We start from the raw sequence: 20,939 nt of genomic DNA, 5'->3' as shown, positions 1-20,939 counted from the left end.
GATTGACTTAGCAGAATCAGCATCCACCATCTTTCTTGATGGTACCCTAAGATAGTTTTGCATGTATAATATATTCGACTTGATAAATATATTATGAAAAAATAGTTTTGAAGTCTGGACGACGGACATTCTAAGTTTCGATTGACTTCGTATACCCTTTTAGGGCAGATTATATTGAAAGTATTTTCCGAATGTCTATATGAGATAAGAAGCGTTTAGGCTTAGAAATCATAATAACATAAACAGATGCTAGAGTACTTTAGATTGCAATGTATACAGTTAAACAAAGAAACCATATTGATTACCTTTTACACAATTTTTAACGGTGTATATTGATATTAATCTAGAATACAACTTTTTCCATTATTTTACATATTCTACTTTACTTTTCATTGTCCCCTAAAGAAGGTTGAGACAGCAAGTTAATTGATAGTATACATGCAAAATCTTCACCCTCTACCTCGTCCTCCTATTTCTATCCCTCTATTCTCTCTAACGCCGCCGCATCCTAAGCCACCCCCCCCCCCCCCCTCCTCAAAACTCGTGGTCCTCCTTCTTCCTCCTCTCTAACTTTTGTGTTCCTCTATTTTCTTCTTATATATTCTCTATTTTCCCTCATTTTCCACTTGTTCTTATACTCCTTCTCTCATTTTCCTCGTACTCCTTCATATCTTCACTTCTCCTCCATATTTCGATATCCTCTTATCGTTGGCATCCTCTCTCTCTCTCTCTCTCTCTCTCTCTCTCTCTCTCTCTCTCTCTCTCTCTCTCTTCTCTTCTCTTCTCTTTAACATTGTCTTCTCCTTATGTTCCTCCATCTTATCATCCTCCTTCTCCTATTACTTATTCGTCTTCTCTCTTATATTTTTGTGGCTCCTTACCTTCTACTGTGACTCCTCCATCAATTACCTCATACTTCTTCTAAGATAATGACATTTTTATTAAGATTGTCTCTATTAACAAACACATTAATGCAAAAAGAAACATGATAAGGTTAATAATTTTTTTAGTCGATTCTATTTAGTTTCATTTTTCATTTTAATCGTTTCTCTTCCTATTACTATTCCACCCTCTTTCTCTAAATTCTCTTTCTCCTTATACTACTTGCCCTTCCCTCCTTACCCCTTCCTACTTCCTTCTTTCCCTAATTTCTTCCACTCTCATCGTTTTTACTTTTTCCCTTCATCATTGTATCTTCAACATTCTCGCGTCCTCATACACCTACGCTTCTCCTCCCTTTTCTACTCATACTATTCGCCATTCTCCCTTTACTCTTTATATTTCTCTTTCTCCTCTTTCCATGCCTTCATCTCCCTCACTCTCTCCTTCTTCCTCGCGCTTCTATTTCTCTCTCCCTTTCTCTTTAACGTTGTCGCATCTTAAACCACATCTCTCCTTTCATCCTCGTGTTTTCCTCCTTAACTTTCCCCTTCCTCCTTCCATATTCCTTCCATGTCCCTCATCATCCTCTTATATATCCTTCGTTTCCTCTCTTCTTCCACTTGTTCTTATATTTCACCTCGTGCCAATTTTCCTCGTATTATCCTCCATATCTTCCCATTTATCCTCCCCACCTTCCTCATCCTCCACCATCTTATTGTTATCATCTTTCCATTTACGGAAAAATCTTTTTTACAAATCTCCATCAAGTAACGTGAATGTGTCTTGCTCGACATCGGTTAGCAAAGGATTCCTTGAGGATTTTGGAGCCGGGAGGCAATCCCAGAAAAGCAAGCGTTAAGCCAGTCGTTGGAGTTTTGTTTAAAATGGTTTCTCAACAACCAAGTATTATATAGTTTAACTACTTAGTTCATTTGTACCGGCATTTTGAACTCATTTTAAGCTTCTTTCGGCTAAACGTTGCGCACGGTACCCCAAGATAGTTTTACATGTAAATTATATTCGACTTGATAAATATATTTTTAAAAAATATTTTTAATTTGGATGGACATGGGACATTCTCAGTTTCGTTTGACTTTGTATACCCTTTTAAGACCGATTTTTTTATAATATTTTTATTTCATTATAATTACTCTTCCTCCTACTCCCTTTCCTCATACTAATAGCTCTCCTCCTCCTCCTCCTCCCTTTCATTATAATTACTCTTTACTCATACTCTTCTCCATCTTTCTCACTCTCTACCTCGTCCTTCTGTTTCTCTCCCTATATTCTCTCTAACGCCGTCGCATCCTAAACCACTTCCTCCTCTTCAAAACTCGTGGTCCTCCTTCTTCCTCCTCTATAACTTTTGTATTTCCCTATTTTCTTCTTATATATCCTCTATTTCCCCTCATTTTCCACTTGTTCTTATACTACTTCTCCCATTTGCATCGTAGTCCTCCTCCATATCTTCACTTCTCCTCCCTCTTTCCATATTCTCTTACAGTTCACATCCTTTCATTTCTCTTTCTCTTACCTTATTTTCTTTCCCATTACTCTCTTTCTGGATCTCCACTCCTTTCTCCTTCCCCGGATCCGTATTATCCTCTTTCCTTTTCTCCTCATACTACTTGTCCTCCTCCATTTACCCCCTTCCTCATTGTCTCCCTTATCTTCTCCCCCTCTCTCTCTCTCTCTCTCTCTAACGTTGTTGCCTCCTTATGTTCCTCCATCTTATCATCCACCTTCTCCCATTTCCTATTTTTTTAAAGTTCAAACTTCCCTATATTTTTTTTGCACCGTGCACACAAATTTCCAAACTCGGTCACTTCGCACATTCACTATAAACCACTCTTCTCATCCCCAAGATATTTTAATCTCTTATATTTTTGGTGTATGTGATATCTTTTTTTTTTTTTTTCATTCTCACGTCCGATTGTACGTATTTTTTGGGTGGCGGTGTAACACCCCCATACTCCAAGTAACCTTACCAGGGACCACTCGGGTATAAGGATACTACCATCTTAAAGAAGTAAAATAACATCTTTGAATTAGGCAATGATAATCATAAGACAATAAGGAAACGTACTTTATTAAATAAGTTTAAGTGATTACATAACAAAACCAATTCCCCTTACTCGATCGAGTACGCAAGCAAAATACAACTGTTCTCAAACTATAAACCAACTGAATGGAACTTTCTTAACAAACACGGCGGAAGAAGACTAAAGACTAGACGATATGTGATGACTCCATCCCTAACTAGATCCCACGCGTATCCAAGATATATTTCCATGTTACTAATACAACAACATTACAAATACACTCCGTCACCTAAACATATTCATAATCACGAAATTCATATTCTCATCCACCACTCCCAATTCATCCATTTCCAACAATGGATCACCACAACAATTTTAAAACATTTAAACGGGGTCAATCAACAACATATGAAATCACTAATCACACAATTCAATATATCAACAATAAGATAAACACATAGCGATCCCGACTCTTAACCGGTTCAAAATTGTAGGCGAGTTCGCGACTTTAGGACGTCTCCCACGCTCTACAACCACACCAATTCCAATCATCTCAATCATTTGTAACACCCCCATACAATTCCAATCATCTCAATCAAAATCACAACTTATAAACCAATGGAATCACTTTGGACTCCATCCCAAGATCCCACGCGTATCCCCAAATGCTCACCACTCCCGAATGGATCACCACAGTGGGGGACACAACAATAATCAATACCCACCAAATCCCCGCTCCACATAGTGAGCGATAACCCTGTCCATTAATGTGCACATCCCTTCTGTGGCGGGTTCCACAGAAGGCGAAACTAGGGCGTGAAGCCACTCCCGCAAGTGACCCCACTCAGCCGAGGCCACGCCTCGCGAACCATAGACAACGATCACAACCACAATCACAATACAATTACTATATCAAATAACCAAACACAACGCATCAACCAATATCCCATTATGGGACTAATACTGAGTAGGAAATCCTACCAAACAAAACATCCCCGTAACACAATCGATCGACGGTCTCAACAAATCGTATTAAAATTCCTCTTCTACGAATCCTCTTCCTAGCATATAATCACATAATCACTAATTACACAAAACTACTACAAATCCCCAATTCCCAAAATTAGGGTTTAACGAAACTTAATTAAATATAACAAATTCGATACATAGATCTTACCCTCGACGCAAGGATCACAAAGATGCAAAGAACGATGAAATCCGACACCTCTAGCTCCGGGATTTGCTAATGATGCGATGACAGACAAACTACGTAACTCCTTTTCTCCTCACTTAGGTTTTTAGAAAAGATAAAAGAAACTAAGAAAAGTGACGGACAACCTTTTATACTTATCTCGCATCATTTAACAAAACCCGACAAAACATCCTCCGTAAACCGGCTACTCGATCGAGTAACTGAGGTACTCGATCGAGTGCCCCCTTACTCGATCGAGTATCAAGGTTACTCGATCGAGTACCCAACAGGTCAGAAACTATTTTTAAAACGCAACACACTCTTACTCGACTAATAAATTAATCCGAAAGGCCTACTCGATAGAGTACCCAGAGACTCATAAAACCGTAGTATTACAGTCTTCCCTCCTTAAAAAGAATTTCGTCCCCGAAGTTCAACCCATACTCAAAAACAAACATACTGACTCGATCAAGACACAACAACGCAACTAAGAACTCAAAACAAAACCCCAACCTATAAAACATGAACTCTCAACACCAACTCCACCAACATCCTACCTCCAACATGAACTCTCAACACCAACTCCACCAACTATTCCTACCTCCACAACTCGCTCACGATGTCATATCAACTACATCATAAACTCTCCCGACACTAACTCCATATATAACCAACTACATAAACATCAAACGGAATGTTACAGGCGGTGACAATCAAACTATTGATGTTTCATGGTTTTCATGGTTGAGTCGATTACATTAAAAATTATTTATCCTTGTTGTAAGCGTGAATATCCGAAAAAAAAAATACGCCTTTTATCCTACTACTTGTCCTCCTCCATTTACCCTATTTCCCATTTTCTCCCCTATCTTCTCTCTCTCTCTCGTCCTTATCCGCCCCCCTCTCTCCCTCTTTCTCTATCCCCCTCTCTCTCTCTCTCTAACTAACGTTATCGTCGCCTTATGTTCCTCCATCTTATCATCCTCCTTCCCTCATTTCCTAGTCGTCTTCTCCCCTATATTTTTGTGGCTATTTATATTTCATTTGAGAAATTGTCATTTTTATTAGGATTGTCTTATAAAGTACATGTATGCAAGGGTAATAAAATGATCGAGTATATTTCATTTGGTTAAGAAATAAGGAGGGATCCAAATGGAGCTCAAAAACCCTGTGATTTGTGAACATTTCGGCTTCTTTTCATTTTGTTATAGCCATGCCCTGGACAAGATAATTAATATCGATCTCGTATTTGAGGATAAACTATAATTCATGTTGGTACAACTTAGATCATATTGGCTTTGTTATTGCTGGAGTGTAATTTCCCAAAAACAGCTATAGTAAAATTGACCCCAAATATAAATATAATAATTTTTTAAGTTGAGTTTTTTTCTATTTATTTTAATTGTTTCTCTTCCTATTACTACTCCTACCTCTTTCTCTAAATTTTATTTCTCCTTATACTACTCGCACTTCCCTCTTTACCCCTTCCTATTCCCCTCTTTCCCTAATTCCTCCCCCTCTCATCGTTCATACTTTTTCTCGTTACCATTTTAACTTCAACGTTCTCGCGTCCTCATACACATACACTCCTCCACCCTTTTCTACTCATACTATTCGGCATTCTCCCTTTACCCTTTATATTTATCTTTATTCTGTTTTCCCGCCTTTATCTCCCTCGCTCTTTTCCTCTTCCTCGCGCTTCTATTTCTCTCTCCCTTTCTCTTTAAAGTTGTCGCATCCTAAACCAACTCTCTCCTTTTTTCCTCATGTTCTCCTCCTTAACTTTCCAATTCCTCCTACCATATTCCTTCTATGTCCCACATCATCCTCTTATATATCCTTCGTTTCCCTTCTTAAATATATTTGACTTAAATAATTGTTTAGGGAAGATATTCCGGTTGTATATTTACACGGACATTGTGGTATATTTGTTCCCTTTGCATGATTCCTACGGAATACCCCAAGATTTTTTTTTATTGTTGACGTTAAATGCGTATCCTAGCATATTTTTTTTCACATTGATTGTTGTTAAACTTAAACTATTGTTATGGTACTTTATTAATAGTTAAATCGTTTTTAAACCAAATTACTGTATTATCTTGATTGTTGATGTTTCATGCGTGAACTAACATTGGATTTCTATGGCAAAGCCAGGTTTTTCTTTGGCAATCAGATTAAAGAACTTGAAAACAATAAGAGTAGGTCAAATGAACAATGACTAACGAAAACACAACACGCCTAGTAATGCGAAGTCTCACGCCAAGCTGGCACACCTCTGAAACAGTTTATGGATATTTTTTTTTTCGAGATTGTTTTAGAATTTTTTATTTATTATAGTTACGATTCCTCCTCCTCCCTTTCCTCATACTAATATCTCTTCTCATAAACCTTTTTACTCCTCCTCCTTCTTTTTCTCCACCTTCCCACTCTCTACCTCGTCCTCATGTTTCTCTCCTTATATTTTCTTTAAAGGCGCTGCATCCTAAACCACCTCTTTCTCTTCAAAACTCGTGGTTCTCCTTCTTCCTCCCCTATAACTTTTGTGTTCCCCAATTTTCTTCTTATATATCCTCTATTTTCCCTTCTTTCCACTTGCTCTCATACTACTTCTACCATTTTCCTCGTACTCCTCCTCCATATCTTAACTTCTCCTCCCTATTTCCATATCCTCTTATCGTTCACATCCTTTCATTTCCCTTTCTCTTACACTCTCTTCTTTCGCATTACTTTCTTTCTGAATCTCCACCCATTTCTCCTTCCCCGCATCCGTGTTATCCTCCTTCCTTTTCTGCTTCTACTACTTATCCTCCTCCATTATTTACCCTATTTCCCATTTTCTACTCTATCTTCTCTCTCTCGCCTCATCCCCCCCCTCTCTCTCTCTATATTTAACGTTGTCGACTCTGGCTCTTTATATTTCTTCCGAGAAAATGACATTTTTATTAGAATTGTCTTATAAAGTACATGTATGCAAGGGTAATAGTCGAGTATATTTCACTGCTGTGATTTGTAAGCATTTAGGCTTCTTTTCATTTTGTCATAGCCATGCCCTCGACGAGCTAATTAACATCGATCTCATATTTGAGGATAAACTATAATTCATGTTGGTACAACTTAGATCATATCGGCTTTGTTATTGTTGGAGTGAAATTTCTCAAAAACAGCTATAGTCAAATTGCCCCCAAATGTAAATTTAATAATTTTTTAAGTAGAGTTTTTTTCTATTTATTTTAATTGTTCTCTTCCTATTACTACTCCTACCTCTTTCTCTAAATTTTCTTTCTCCTTATACTACTCGCACTTCCCTCTTTACACTTTCCAACTCCCTTCTTTCCCTAATTCCTCCCTCTTTCATCGTTCATATTTTTTCGTGTTACCATTTTATCTTCAACGTTCTCGCGTCCTCATACACATACGTTACTCCTCCCTTTTCTACTCATACTATTCGACATTCTCCTTTTACCTTTTATATTTATCTTTATCCTCTTTCCCCGCCTTTATCTTCCTCGCTCTCTCTTCCTTGCGCTTCTATTTCTCTCTCCCTTGCTCTTTAAAGTTGTTGCATCCTAAACCAACTCTCTTCTTTCATCCTTGTGTTCTCCTCCTTAACTTTCCCATTCCTCCTTCCATATTCCTTTCATGTCCCACATCATCCTCTTATATATCTTTCGTTTTTCTTCTTCTTCCACTTGCTCTTATTACTCCTTTTTCTCATTATACTCGTTCTTCCCTTCTTACCCCTTCCTACTTCTCTGTCTCCAATTCTCGTCGCTCTCATTATTCAGTATTTTTCTCTCTTCATTTTCTCTTCAACTTTTATACGCCTCCAGACACCTCATCTCCTCCTCCATCGTGATAAAAAAAATTCTCAATGAACTTATACATTAACGAAAAGGAAGTTCGATAAGGTTAATAAATTATAACTTTTCAATTCAAGCTTTCTTAATTTGGTTTTTGAATTTTTCGTCATAACAACTTCTCATCCTATGACTACAACTCCTCTTTTTCATCATATACTTGCCCCTTTTCCCCTTACCCCTTACCCCTTCCTACTCCTAATCATCCTCCTCTTTCCCATGTAACTTCATTTCTCCCTTGTTATCCTTTTTACTCCAACGTCCTCTTGTCCTGAACAACTTCTCATCCTATGACTACAACTCCTATGGACGTAACAGTTAGGAGACTGGAGACATGGGGAACACAAAAGGTTGCTAGGGATAGAGGGAGACCAAAATAGACACGGCTAAGAGTTATAGAACATGATATGAGATTTCTCGGGCATAAAAAAAGAATGGTGACGGAGAGGGCACAATGGAGGAAAACGATACATGTGAATTTTTAGTATATGCTCTTGCTTGAAATATTTAGTGTTTTAATTTTAATTTTTAAAAAATCTTTTGTTCTTTTCGAATTTATTACACATTTTACAAAAAAAGCTATACTAAGAGAATATCGAGGGATATTAAGTACTTCCTCCAATTCACAATAAACCTCCCATTTCATTTTAGCACAAAAATTAAGGAAGCACACTACCCCACCATATAATTAAATTTGGACCACACAAATACACTACCCCACCATACAATTAAATTTGGGCCACACAAACACTTATCAAAAAAGGAAATAGGGAGGTTATTGTGAATAACCGAAAAAGGAAATAGGGAGGTTTATTGTGAATTGGAGGGAGTATTATATAGTAGTCGGTAGAGTTTACTTTAAATAGTTAGCGGCTAGTCTTGATTAGGATGGAGCAGGCGTTTGTGTTAAACGTTGTCATTTATTTCCCGTCTTAAATCAGAACTTGCCAAATAGTTAATATACCCGACTCGACTCTTTTTCTTTTTAAAGTAGTTTCCACGTCCCAATATATTTTACTCGTACTTAATTTTGAATGCCTCTAAAATTTAACTAAATGTTATGAGAATAGACTATTGAAAATATTTGTAATTGATTATACGGTATTTTCTTACAATTTTAAATGAAGCTAATATATAGATCCACCATTGCTACTTCTAATTACACCATTACTCTTGCTACATTACAAGGTCTTTCCTAAATATATTAGTTATCATATTTCCTAATTCTATAATGTCGTTTAGGTTACTTTCCTAATTCTAGAATTTTGTCCAAATCATTCGGGACAACCCGACATCCTCCGTTATCATCTTTGCTGGGGCATAAACCCTTACAATCAACCGAACCTTGAGATGAGGCCTCATCTGAAGGACTACCTGGGCTACTGAAAATGTGAGCCCTTGCCTTGTCATACTCCTTTCTCTCTTTCACGGTTCGTATCAGCTTCTTCCGCTCCATATCAGCTGCATCACCAGAGGACGTCCTACCAGGCCTAGTCATGATAACAACTTTCACTTGTTCGAGCTTGTTGTTATCCGACTGTTTAGGAGATGGATATTTGCTCTCGGCAATTTTGCTGAACATAATTTTAGAACAGATGCAATCAGTAAAGACCCTTGTACAGCTGCCATCGATCTTTCGAATCTCTACAACGATACATCAAGACCAAAAAAAAGTCATAATTAAAAACTGCTCACAGTTATGCAACTTTGTGTCAAGCTGACCCGAGTTAGACTAAACAAAATAGCCAAATATGACAGGAAATTTGTGTATCTTTTTGGATTATATCTGATCTCAAATGACTCATGGCTTCACCATGTTGCTTAAAATGACTGGTTGGAAATTGCATTGACCTATTTCTAGATAAGTCTAACAAAACTCGTAATAATTAAATCTGCTCACAGTACATTTAGTTAGGATTACCTTTCACATCTAACTGGCCGATACAGACCAATAAAAATAAAGAGAAAACTACCACATGCCAAAACACAAGCATTAAAAGCCGATAAACTTAAATTGAAGGATAAACTCTCCAAAAAGGAAAAAGACATAATTTAGGTACACTATCTAGATGTAAGCCATAATATATTGAGAGCAACCTCGCTAATTGAAGGACATAGACACAAAAGGAACAAATCCTATTAATGGAAGAACATCAGCAAGGATGTAAACCATCATTTACACACAATCTCAATGGCATAACATTACATGATTGATCACACATTCATACAAATAGAATGCTAACTATATTCTAATTCTGAATCCTGAAACAGAAGGAAAACATTCACCTATTATAAGCTCAAAAATCGGCATTACATAAATTACTTCGTTTCTATGAACCGAACTCCTATTAAGTCACTCTTTACAAAATATAACCGATTTCTTTATACAGACAACAAATTGTTGCTTCAGGTATACATCATTTCTAACCTACATGACTTCATCTCGAGCAACCTTGCTCACACATTCTTACAAACACTACTTATTTCCTTCCATGCAATCGATTGATTTTAATTCAATGTGCCAACCATCTCACAACAAACAAACCCACAAACTAATTTAGGCCCCGTTAAACCCAAAAGAATACTCATTTGCCCACTCAAACATCAAAATCTAGCTACTTATTATATTGCCGGGCCTCTTGATAATCTCATTATGAGACCGTCGCATAACAGAATTTGTTAATAACAAAATGCTTACACTAACTCAGAACAAACGAAAACGACATAGATGCATTCACTGATATCTCTCTTAATCTTCAAAATTAAAACCAACAACTTGCTTCAATCAGCACAAAGCTTACAAAATTATCAACTACATTCCGCTACTCATCCAACAAAACCCTAATAATCCCAAACTACTCTCACAACTTCCCCAAAATTCATGAAAATTATTTAATTAAACAACACTCACAATCAGTTGCAAGATTTCTCATTGCTTCAAAAAGTTTGGTAATTGCAGCATTCTTTATAATTTGTGCATCTTCGGACAACCTGCAGAGAAGCTCTAGTTCTTGGAACATCAAAAAGGGCTCTCAAGCTCTCAAGGTCATAAAGATGAAAACTTACTCGGTACCAATCATTTGCTTACTTTTTATTCTTTGTGAAAGGTATCAAAAGTAAACAAATGAATGAGACAGGTGGACTAACTAACTAAGAACACATTAAAATTACCAAGAGCAACAACAACAACGTCTAAATAGTTATTCAAAGCAGCAGATAGCACAACAACCGTATCAAACCCAACAGAGACTCAGCAAACACCCGACCGCAAGGGTTTTAACAATCATCAGCAGCAAATTCAACAATATTCGAACAACTCTTTAGCATAACACCATAAAAATTCCAGAAATCATAGGGCAAATTAAGTAACTGGAACCCGTTTACGAACAATAACCTGAATCAGCAAACATTGGTCATAAATCAACTATATTAACTTGAAATTAGCAGTAATAAAATGAGCAAAATTGTACCAACATTTTTTTGAAGCTCAGCGGCCGCGAAGGAGATGATAAACCCGATGAAAGTTTCGAAATTTCCCTTAAAATCAAGTAAAGATGTCCAAAATCAACCTTGAGATGTCGAAATTTGAAAATATGCAAACCCTAGAATTTGAAAGCGGGGGTTTAGAGCCAAAGCCTTCTCCAACAACTACAAATTAAGCACACAGAAAGTCAAAGTAAACTAACATACAACTATAATTCGCATGAGCACGATACATTTGATGAATATATAACGTAAGCATTGCACAGAAAGTCTGCGTTGTGTACCAAATGCGAAAAAATCATTTCCTAAATGTGTGAAACAGCTATAAATAATTAAAAACTGAAATAAAAATTTAACATGGCATCATACATGTGAAGTCGAATGATGAAATTGTTCTTGCTAAGCTGATTGCAATCCAAGCAATCTACCATATGCAATCACATGTTTCTAAATGTACATGCACGCAGAATCCAGAAATCAGAAACGTTGTCATTTATTTACGGTGTTTTGCAAATATCTGCGCAACTGATGCACATTTCATCCAGGCAAGAAATGCCACTGATTATCTGTTGGAAGATGTTCCTTAATTTTCTCAAGTCTTTTTAGTATGTCTAAGAATGAAGGCCTCTGGTTCATGTCAGCAGCCCATCACTGCTCAACTAACCTATATAGAAGAAAAAACTACAAATCAGACTCGATAAACCGCAACTCAAACAGTTACATGATGTAATGTGAAATCTTGAATGGCTTTGTTTATTGGTTAGTTTTCTAGTCGAGTAATACGGAATTTGTAACAACATTCCAAGACTGAAGGCCTCTTCTTGTAGTATTGGCTCAAAGGCATGTAATACGGAATTTTGCTTTCTTAAGCACTACATGTAAGAGTGAGGAGTATCAAATATCTACTTGTATAAAATAGTGAACATTCAACTTACTCTCTGAGTTCAGGGATAAATCCCTTGGCCCTAAAATTAGGACGATGACCTTCTGCTACATATTTTGCTGCCTCGTAAGGTTCATAACTTGACATTGGGGGGTCTCCCTCAAGCATCTGAGAAATTAAAAAACGATGAGGAATAGAATTGAATGGGACTCAGTTACCACTCCAAAATCATGAATATGAGCTTACCTCGTATAATATCATGGCAAAAGAGAAAAGATCAACTTTTTTGTCATATTTCCGATGCTTAAATACTTCAGGAGCCATATAACGATCTGTAATCACAAACAATAGTGAGTACAGGTCAAGAATACAGTCCCATTCAGTTCAGAAGTAAGATAACCACTTACAGCTTCCTATTTCGCCAGTCATTTTGTAAACATCATGAGCATGTTCAAAGTCATAAAAATGAAAACTTACTCGGTACCAATCATTTGCTTACTTTTTATTCTTTGTGAAAGTTATCAAAGGTAAACAAATGAATGAGACGGGTGGACTAACTAACTAAGAACACATTAAAATTACCAAGAGCAACAACAAACAACAATGTCTAAATAGTTATTCACAGCAGCAGATAGCACAACAACCGCATCAAAACCCAACAGAGACTCAGCAAACACCGGACCGCAAGGGTTTTAACAATCATCAGCAGCAAACTCAACAATATTCGAACAACTCGTTCTCATAAATGCATCATATGCAACAATATCTAAATTGGATCCTCAACTTACAACTCATTAAAAATCCTTTTCTTGATCTTTAATCAATGAAAAAAGCAAAAAAATATCACTTCCAATCCAATTCACCCTACCACAAACATTGAATCTTAGAAATAACCCTAGAATTTTTTCTATCATGAACCAAAACACCAACATTCTATGGTTGGACAATCGATTTGATTCGATCACTAATCCACTCATGTCAAACCTCAAATTTTCTCACAAACAATAACAATAGTTCCATAAAATCAACAAACAAACACATTCAACCCCTCAAACAGCAGGACAAAATCAAGTCAACCCTCCAAAAATTTGCTACAATACACTAACAATCAACCTAAAAACAACACTGCATGTAAAAAAGTTCACATCTTTAGCACAATGGGAAGATTATCATACTACCAACATAACAAAATTCAACAAACAACTTCAAATAATACAAACCCAAATCAAATATCCTAAATTTATCCAAAATCTATTAAAAAGCCGCAAACTTTATCAAAAAATCAAACCACACATCAATGTACGCGGGTATCAAACGACCCACAAACAAAAATTCAAAAAAAAAGATCAGCTGAATACCATACGACATTTTAAAATGATAATAATGGTGAAGCCGGTGAGGTGAATTAACCCGCTCCATTTGAGTCCACCGATCTTTATACCAAAAAAAAATTGGTCGGCAATTAACACAGAAATCAGCGATTAATAAAAATTAGTTAGCTACATTATGAATAGCATCAATTTAATCAGAGAATCAAATAGATGAAAGTGGATTGAAGGAAAATGAAGCAATCAAACACATCTGACAAAAAATCATACATACAGACCCGAATCATAAACTAATTGTTTTTCCCAAATCAATCTGTCACTCCCTCTGTTTGCGCCTAAACTGCAAAGAAACTACAAAAACGGAGCTCGCAGAGCACCAACATCAATATCGTACCGCCTAACAATAATAATAACGAAATTAAAAAACAGAAAATGGGATTAGGATTTTAAAGTAAATACCTTTTGGGAGTGTGAGATGCTAGGTTTTGCCGAGAGAGTTGTATTGAGGACTGAGAACTGACAAGCAGAAGATGGAGGAGAAGGCGAGAATGAGTGGAGTGGAATAGAGCGTTACAAACAATTGGAAAAGACGTGGGGGAAAGGAGTGATGGAGGAAACGTTGGAGGAGGAAACTTGAAAAAAAAAATAGGCCCAAAAGGAAGCAACGTGAGTATTGGACTGAACCTGAGATTTTTTATGAAAGAATTGAGCCCAGCACACAGACCCGCCTACCCAAGCTCCAAACCCGTCCATGTAGAGTTCAACTATTCATTGTGCATCTACTATTCATTAGCAATTTACTATTCATTGGTGAATAGTAGCTACTCATCTTCACTTTTAGTTAAGGGGAGGATAGGTAGATTAAAGAGATTTTAGGTTAAACTTAAGATTGAAAGTGTCCGTTTCAAATGAAAATTTATGTTTTATGTTTTTGGCCAACCAAAAAACGACTTTATTTTTTCCCGTTATATATCTTATTATAAGTCTTTAAAGAATTTTTTAATAAATGACATTATTTAGTACCGTGCATCGCACGGGCATAAAATCTAGTAAGACAACAGATAAGCGGGACTGAGAGAGTATTACATTTCTAGAGAAAAAATTACGGAAAATGCACGCGGTGCCCTTGAACTTTGATGTTTTGCCCGAAATACCCAATTTTTTGATCCGGAAATTTTTAAGAGGCTATAACTCGTGTTTACAAGCTCGGAAAGTAACGATTTTTTTTTTTTCAAATTGATTATCTTTTCGAGACCTACGACTTGAAAAAAAAAATTGTCGTGTTTGGAATTCGTGACCAAGAGATATGGTCACTCAAAGTTTGTACGGTAAAAAAAACTTTGACGTACAAAAACTCCTAGCCACGGGATCCAAATACGACATTTTTTTTTTAAATCGTAGTTCTCGGAAAGATGATCGATTTGAAAAAAAAAATTATCACTTTCTGAATTCGTAGACACGAGCTATAGCCGCTTAAAGTTTTCCTGAACAAAAAATTGAGTATTTTTAAAAAAAATTCAAACTTTAAGGACACCGCGCGTGCATTTTCCCAAAAAATTATTGATTAGTATATAGCCCACCGTTTAATTAATTCCTGGATTCGCCCTCAGTCATAGCAAACATTTTTCTTCCTTGATACCAATTTCAGTTTAAAAAACATTTTGATAAACGCGTGCACCGTGCATGCATTTACCCCCTTAGGAAATCACCAGGCGTATATAACGCATACATACAAGTTTCCGTGCTTGTTTTCTTCTTTAAAAAAATGGGAAGATTGTTCTTGATCGGATTAGAAGGCTTAATTTACAGTTGCAGGCATTGTGATACCCACCTTGGCATTGCTGATGATATCCTTTCTAAGGTATACATTTTTGTATGTTATTATATTTTTCTTGATTTCCATCTCTTATGTTTGATTTCTCAATTTATAACGTCATCTGTGATGGGTAATTGTTGTTGCCTTACATTTCATTGATTCAATTGCTTGATTCTTGTTATTAATGTCAAATCATGTATCAAGATTTTTTTGTCATGATTCTGAAATTGGGTTCAGTTTTTCTACCCTTTTGGAAACAATAAGTCGATGGTCACTTTTCGTCTTAAGCTTAAGACGGAGTAATTGTTAACCATTTACAATAAAATAGAATCATTTTTTTTTTTGATAAAAAGTTACCAGTAGCATTTGGTTGTTAAAATGGCGACATATGCCCCGTCTCTACAATGTAGATGAAAAGTGCCCGTCTACAATGAGAATTTGCGTTTTGGAAATGTGTGATGTTGTTCAGTGGGCATATAATCTAATACACTGTATGTGTTTACGGGCTTTTTGTGGGAGATGAAATGTGATGATTACTGCCTTATGAGAATTGGATTAGATTCGGCCGGTTTTAAGGCACTTTGATTGTGATCATGTGGATACTGGACCTATATGGAGTCAATTTCTTGTTCAACATTCAAGAGTTATTCTGGTTTAGGAGTCACATAACATTGTCACGTCGGCAATGTAATAGGAGTATTACGGTGGGTAGTAATGGCATTAGTGATTTTAGTAGTCATTATCTGGTAACAATTCATGTTTGTCAACTCAAATCATTTTAGAGGTCGCTTAGGGGGGAGTAATTATCAGGAGAGTAATAGAGCTTAAATGAATTAGAAATGGAGGAACAATGATGGTAAAAGGTGGGAGGAAAATAGGTTAATAGTTACCTCTTTATGGGGAAATAGTTACGCGCTTCCCACATAAGTAGTGCACTACCTCCCATATGGGGATAACTGTTTCTTCATCTCCTTTTCTTTCCACCTTCCAGAGTTTCACTACCACCACTAATCACCAATATCCTCCTCTTTTTCCTCATTTTAAGCTCTATTACTCCCCTAATAATTACTTTCATGTTTCATCATAGTGACCCCTCAGCTCCGCTCGGACTTGGATACGAGGATCCGACACGTGTACGGATCCGAGTGTCGGATCCTTGAAATCTCAAAAACAAGGATTCGGATACGAGGATCCAAATTTAAATTTGGACTCGGCTAGTTTTTTTTTTTTTTTTTTTTTTCTGAAAAAATTGATTTTTAGTTAAAAAAAAAATTAAAGAAAAGAAAGGAAAAGTAGATTCTTCATGTTTAACATTAGTGAAGACACTATTACATCATTAAATTCATGTCAAGATCACCCTTGATATAGGGCTGCTGTACAAAACAGAGGGTAAGAACAAAACACTCTCACACCAAAGGATCCGATTTTTCATAGAAGGATCCGTCAAGGGACATCCGGATCCTGTCCACCGGATCCACAGAGTCCGAGCATCACAACTCAGGAGTAAGGAGTAAGGTGGCGTTGGTGGTGGTTAAGCCGTTAAGGTGTGTGGTTATGGTGTGAACTAAATGATGGAAGATGACATCAATATTTTGATTATGGGACATAAATCAGCCAAATATGGAAGATAAATTGCAATAGTATGATCTATATATTACGGAGTAGTAGCTTTTGGTGGTGGTGTAAAATTCGTGAAGTAAATCATTTTTCCTATTACTTTAGGATGACATGTGGGTTATATCTTACCTTTTTATGAATGTGGATGATCAATTCCACACAATGTCAAATAGAAAGGTAGGGCTCATACTAAAAAAAAAAGGGATATGTAAATAAATGATTTGAATAGACGGAATATTTATCTGTTCCATTTGAATAAAATTCATTCATTCTTATATCAAATTTGTAGAATACTATCTCCATTCATTTGATTTCCATAGGTTTGTTCAAGAATATGCGAGGAGCTTTCTAAACAAACATATGGATAAAAATGAATGGAGGGAGTACCTTGTGTACTCCAAAATAGGACAAATTGCTAAAAGAGGAAATAAAAACTTTGGTTGCATGATGACCTTCATGTTAGACCACATGGATCCACCATTGGTATTAAGCTGTAACATATCATATTAACTCATGTACCACAAATGTAAAATTCAAACTACATGGGTTTGGGCGTCTGCCTTAGAAGACCTAATCCTAGGGAATATAAAAGCTCTAGGTAGAGTTAGTTGTCGGAATTGTACCTTAGTTATTCTTAGTGTGTACGCGCCGTGACTTGCGAAATGTGCTGGTGACAGATAGGTGTCTTGGTTATAGTTCATATCAAGTTTTATTTTATAAACACACGAGTATAAAGGCTTCCAAACTTCAATGAAGGGACCTCTATACACCTTTTAGATTTCTCTTCAGCATTTTGATTTCGTATGTGCAACCGCCGGGATGTGATGTGGTCAAAGCATGTGTTACAAGATAAGCATCTTCTTTTGCATGCTTATACAAGTTACTCCGTATGCTTGAGTGGGCTGATGATTTAGGTGTTCTATGGGCTTCTAGCTTATCGTTTTGTTTATATCTCGTGGAGTAATTTTAACATGTTTAGCAGAGCGAAGGAATAAGGCTTTTTAACTTTCAAATAGTCCATCATATGTATATCTGCCAGTTCCATATAAGAATTTTGTCAAGGTTTATTGTGACTTTTGATATAATGCCGTACTCAATTGTTTTCTTAATTACATACTTCTTACTTTCCGGTACCACATTTTAAGGTAGTATTCACTAGTTTGTCTTTGGGAATTATTTTAATTTCTAACATGACTTTCGGAATGAAGCGAAACGACTTCTAACATCACGATTGCCAATCACTTTGTCCCTGTTGAAGTCAGCCATACATTCCAGTTATTCTTACATTCCAGTTCTTCTTACTTCGTATGTTGTATGCTCTTAAATAGGAAAATGAGGAATGCTAGTAATTTACAAGTATTTTGATTTTGAAAATTGATTGCCTATACTACCTTTGTAGGAAGTTACAAAACTAGTCCCTGAAACTTTGTGAAAATTGCAATTACTATAATAATCTAATACGAGTATCATTTTCCCCTTGTAATTTAGTCAATGGAATTTAGTATCTGAAGCGTTTCGTCTCACCACAACTTTCATGTGTTTGTATCAGTCATTCCATTGCAGACATGGGAAAGCATATCTGTTTGATAAAGTGTACGTGTTTTTTTTTTATTAATTTTTATTTTCAAATAATCACTCACTAGCTGCTGTTAACAATAGTATAGTCGCTGTCAGAAATCGAATGCCGTAAGGCCCGCTAGTCGCTACGATGTAATTATGTTCCTGTTATAGAATGGTTTTGAGTTCCTAACAACCCTTCGAGGGAACTCAAGATAGAGGGCCAGAGAAAATTCAATTGCTTGAAATTTATTTGAAGATTTGAGTATTTTGCAAGTCCTTAACACCTTGAGGCTTTCTTAGGACTTGGGAGTTGGGATATGAAAATACAACATCTAATCTTCTGGGGTTCCCCTATTTTTTCGGCTTTGGCCCGTTCTTGGTATTACTTCTCTATTTTGTGCATCTTTTGTTGCTTAATTGGAGAGCAAATAAATCACTACTTCATTGGTGAGACCCACCGTCCACGCATCACGTCTCAGAAATTTTTACAAAGTTGAGGCACTTATAGGGAATTTTGAGTAGTAGTGGGAGGGTAGAAAGCAGTGATGATTTCATTCGAAATCCCTCCTATGTTGCACAGATATGATTTGGCTTGGAGGGAGAAAAACGGATCCCTCCATTTTTCTCCTCTCCATTTTCCTACAACCAGACTGTTAACTCAATAAGGGAAATTGTCTCCTCCCCTTCCTTTTTCCCTATAAATCATGTCTTAATTAAATCCATTATGGGGATTCGTGTGATTGATAATTTTTCCTTACTGCAGTGTGAACATCACCACAGGAGACAAAGAACAACGCCTTATGCTAACAGGGATGCACACGGTAGTTGACATATTCTGTGTTGGCTGTGGCTCAATTGTAGGGTGGAAATATGTAAGTCTATTTCCTGCAATTTAACTGGCCCCATTACATTACTACATTATTTAAAACAGTCACATTTCTCATTTGTTGCAGGAGTCTGCACATGAGAAGAGTCAGAAGTACAAGGAAGGCAAATTCATTCTAGAGAGGTCTGTAAATTATTTTGAGACTTTAAACAGGTTCTTTTGCAAGTTTTTTTGGCTGTTGCTTGCACTAAAGACCTCGTTACTTTCTCCTCCGTTTGTCACGCCTGTGTTTTTATCGTTTTCTGATTTAAACGAAAGAGAATTGGTCCAAAACTAACTATAGGCTCTGTGTTTCATCATATGGCTGAGGTCTGATATTTCTGATATTGATTTTATCTGTGTGAAACCTAGCTTAAGTATACTATATTACACTTTGCTAATTCTCATTGTCTTTTCACTAGAAGCTATACTTAGTCTAGGTAAGGTACTATGATGTTCTTTATAGGTCATATTTCGAAACGTGAGATATTTGGGCGCATGCAGAGACAATAAGATACCTCAACACAACTGTAAATAAAAATTGATGTGGCCGTAGGAGCTGCAATTAATAATTTCTTGCCTTAATTACTGAATTGTGAGTTTTATAAATGGTTGATGCTTGAGTTTATTGCCGGGACAGATATCAGGTGATCGGACCGGGTGGAAATGAATATGTATTCAATCATGAAGCTCAACTCGGAAGTGACATAGATGACGCTCAAGTCAATTTACAGTAGGACTCTTTTGTACATTCTTTGAATCATTAACCAACATGATATGATGGTACTCAGGAATCTCTCGTAAGTTGTAGGTCATGAATCAGGCAAGTGTTGCATTGTAGCTACACCTGCATTCTACTAAGGCTCTTAGCATTTGCAGTTAATTTTTTTTTTTAAGAGGAAAAGCCCCGAAGGGCATTAATTCATTAATGACAAATCGAAAATGTCAACAGCATTCGCCGTCGGAGGTAGTAAATCCGACCAAGTAGTTTTACCAGGAATTCTAGGAAAGACATGAGCAAGAGCGTGAGCCACACAATTGTTAACACGGCTCTGCAATTAATTTAGTTTACTGTGAAATTCCAACAAGCTGATTTCATTAGAATTGATTTTAATAGGCGGAAAGCATGGTTTATTATTTCAAACATTCTTAAAAGGAAATATACACATTACCAAATCTCTAAAAGCAATATATAATAATAACTCAAGTCAAATCTTTTAAAGATTGGCTAATATGTGTATTTTTTTCTCTAAAATGTTTGAATTATAATGATTTTCAAAATTTTGACTCAACCAAAATCTTTTTAGAGGTTTGTTTGGCGTTCATTAGTAGAGAACCCTCATAACTTACTAATTTTCCAAAAATGTGCAATTAAGCACAAATTAAATATTCTACCATTTCTTTAACTAAATCT

The 20,939-nt window shown here is 36.4% G+C and overlaps 2 protein-coding genes and 1 long non-coding RNA gene across 3 annotated transcripts; 1 reads left to right on the top strand and 2 right to left on the bottom strand.

The window, feature by feature from the left end:
* Positions 1–9,216: 9,216 nt before the first annotated feature.
* On the bottom strand, positions 9,217–10,022 carry LOC141638872 (uncharacterized). Its single transcript, XM_074448059.1, has 2 exons — positions 9,895–10,022; positions 9,217–9,547 (listed from the first exon to the last, which is right to left on the bottom strand). The coding sequence occupies exons 1-2, from the start codon at positions 10,020–10,022 to the stop codon at positions 9,217–9,219; spliced, it is 459 nt and encodes a 152-aa protein (XP_074304160.1).
* Positions 10,023–12,030: 2,008 nt separating this feature from the next.
* LOC141638870 (uncharacterized) lies at positions 12,031–12,671 on the bottom strand. The gene is made up of 3 exons (XR_012542281.1): positions 12,586–12,671; positions 12,392–12,507; positions 12,031–12,120 (listed from the first exon to the last, which is right to left on the bottom strand). It is a non-coding gene; the product is annotated as an uncharacterized LOC141638870 (long non-coding RNA).
* Positions 12,672–15,270: 2,599 nt separating this feature from the next.
* On the top strand, positions 15,271–20,680 carry LOC141638865 (protein yippee-like). The gene is made up of 5 exons (XM_074448055.1): positions 15,271–15,528; positions 18,650–18,693; positions 19,424–19,532; positions 19,614–19,669; positions 20,166–20,680. Exons 1-5 carry the CDS (start codon positions 15,433–15,435, stop codon positions 20,260–20,262), a joined length of 402 nt encoding a protein of 133 aa, XP_074304156.1. The 5' UTR covers positions 15,271–15,432; the 3' UTR covers positions 20,263–20,680.
* The last annotated feature ends 259 nt before the right edge of the window (positions 20,681–20,939 follow it).

The sequence above is a fragment of the Silene latifolia genome, unplaced genomic scaffold, assembly GCF_048544455.1.
Source record: "Silene latifolia isolate original U9 population unplaced genomic scaffold, ASM4854445v1 scaffold_221, whole genome shotgun sequence".
Lineage (NCBI taxonomy): Eukaryota > Viridiplantae > Streptophyta > Magnoliopsida > Caryophyllales > Caryophyllaceae > Silene > Silene latifolia.
The sequence above is the reverse complement of the archived record's forward strand: the minus strand, read 5'-3'. Positions and strand labels throughout refer to the sequence as shown.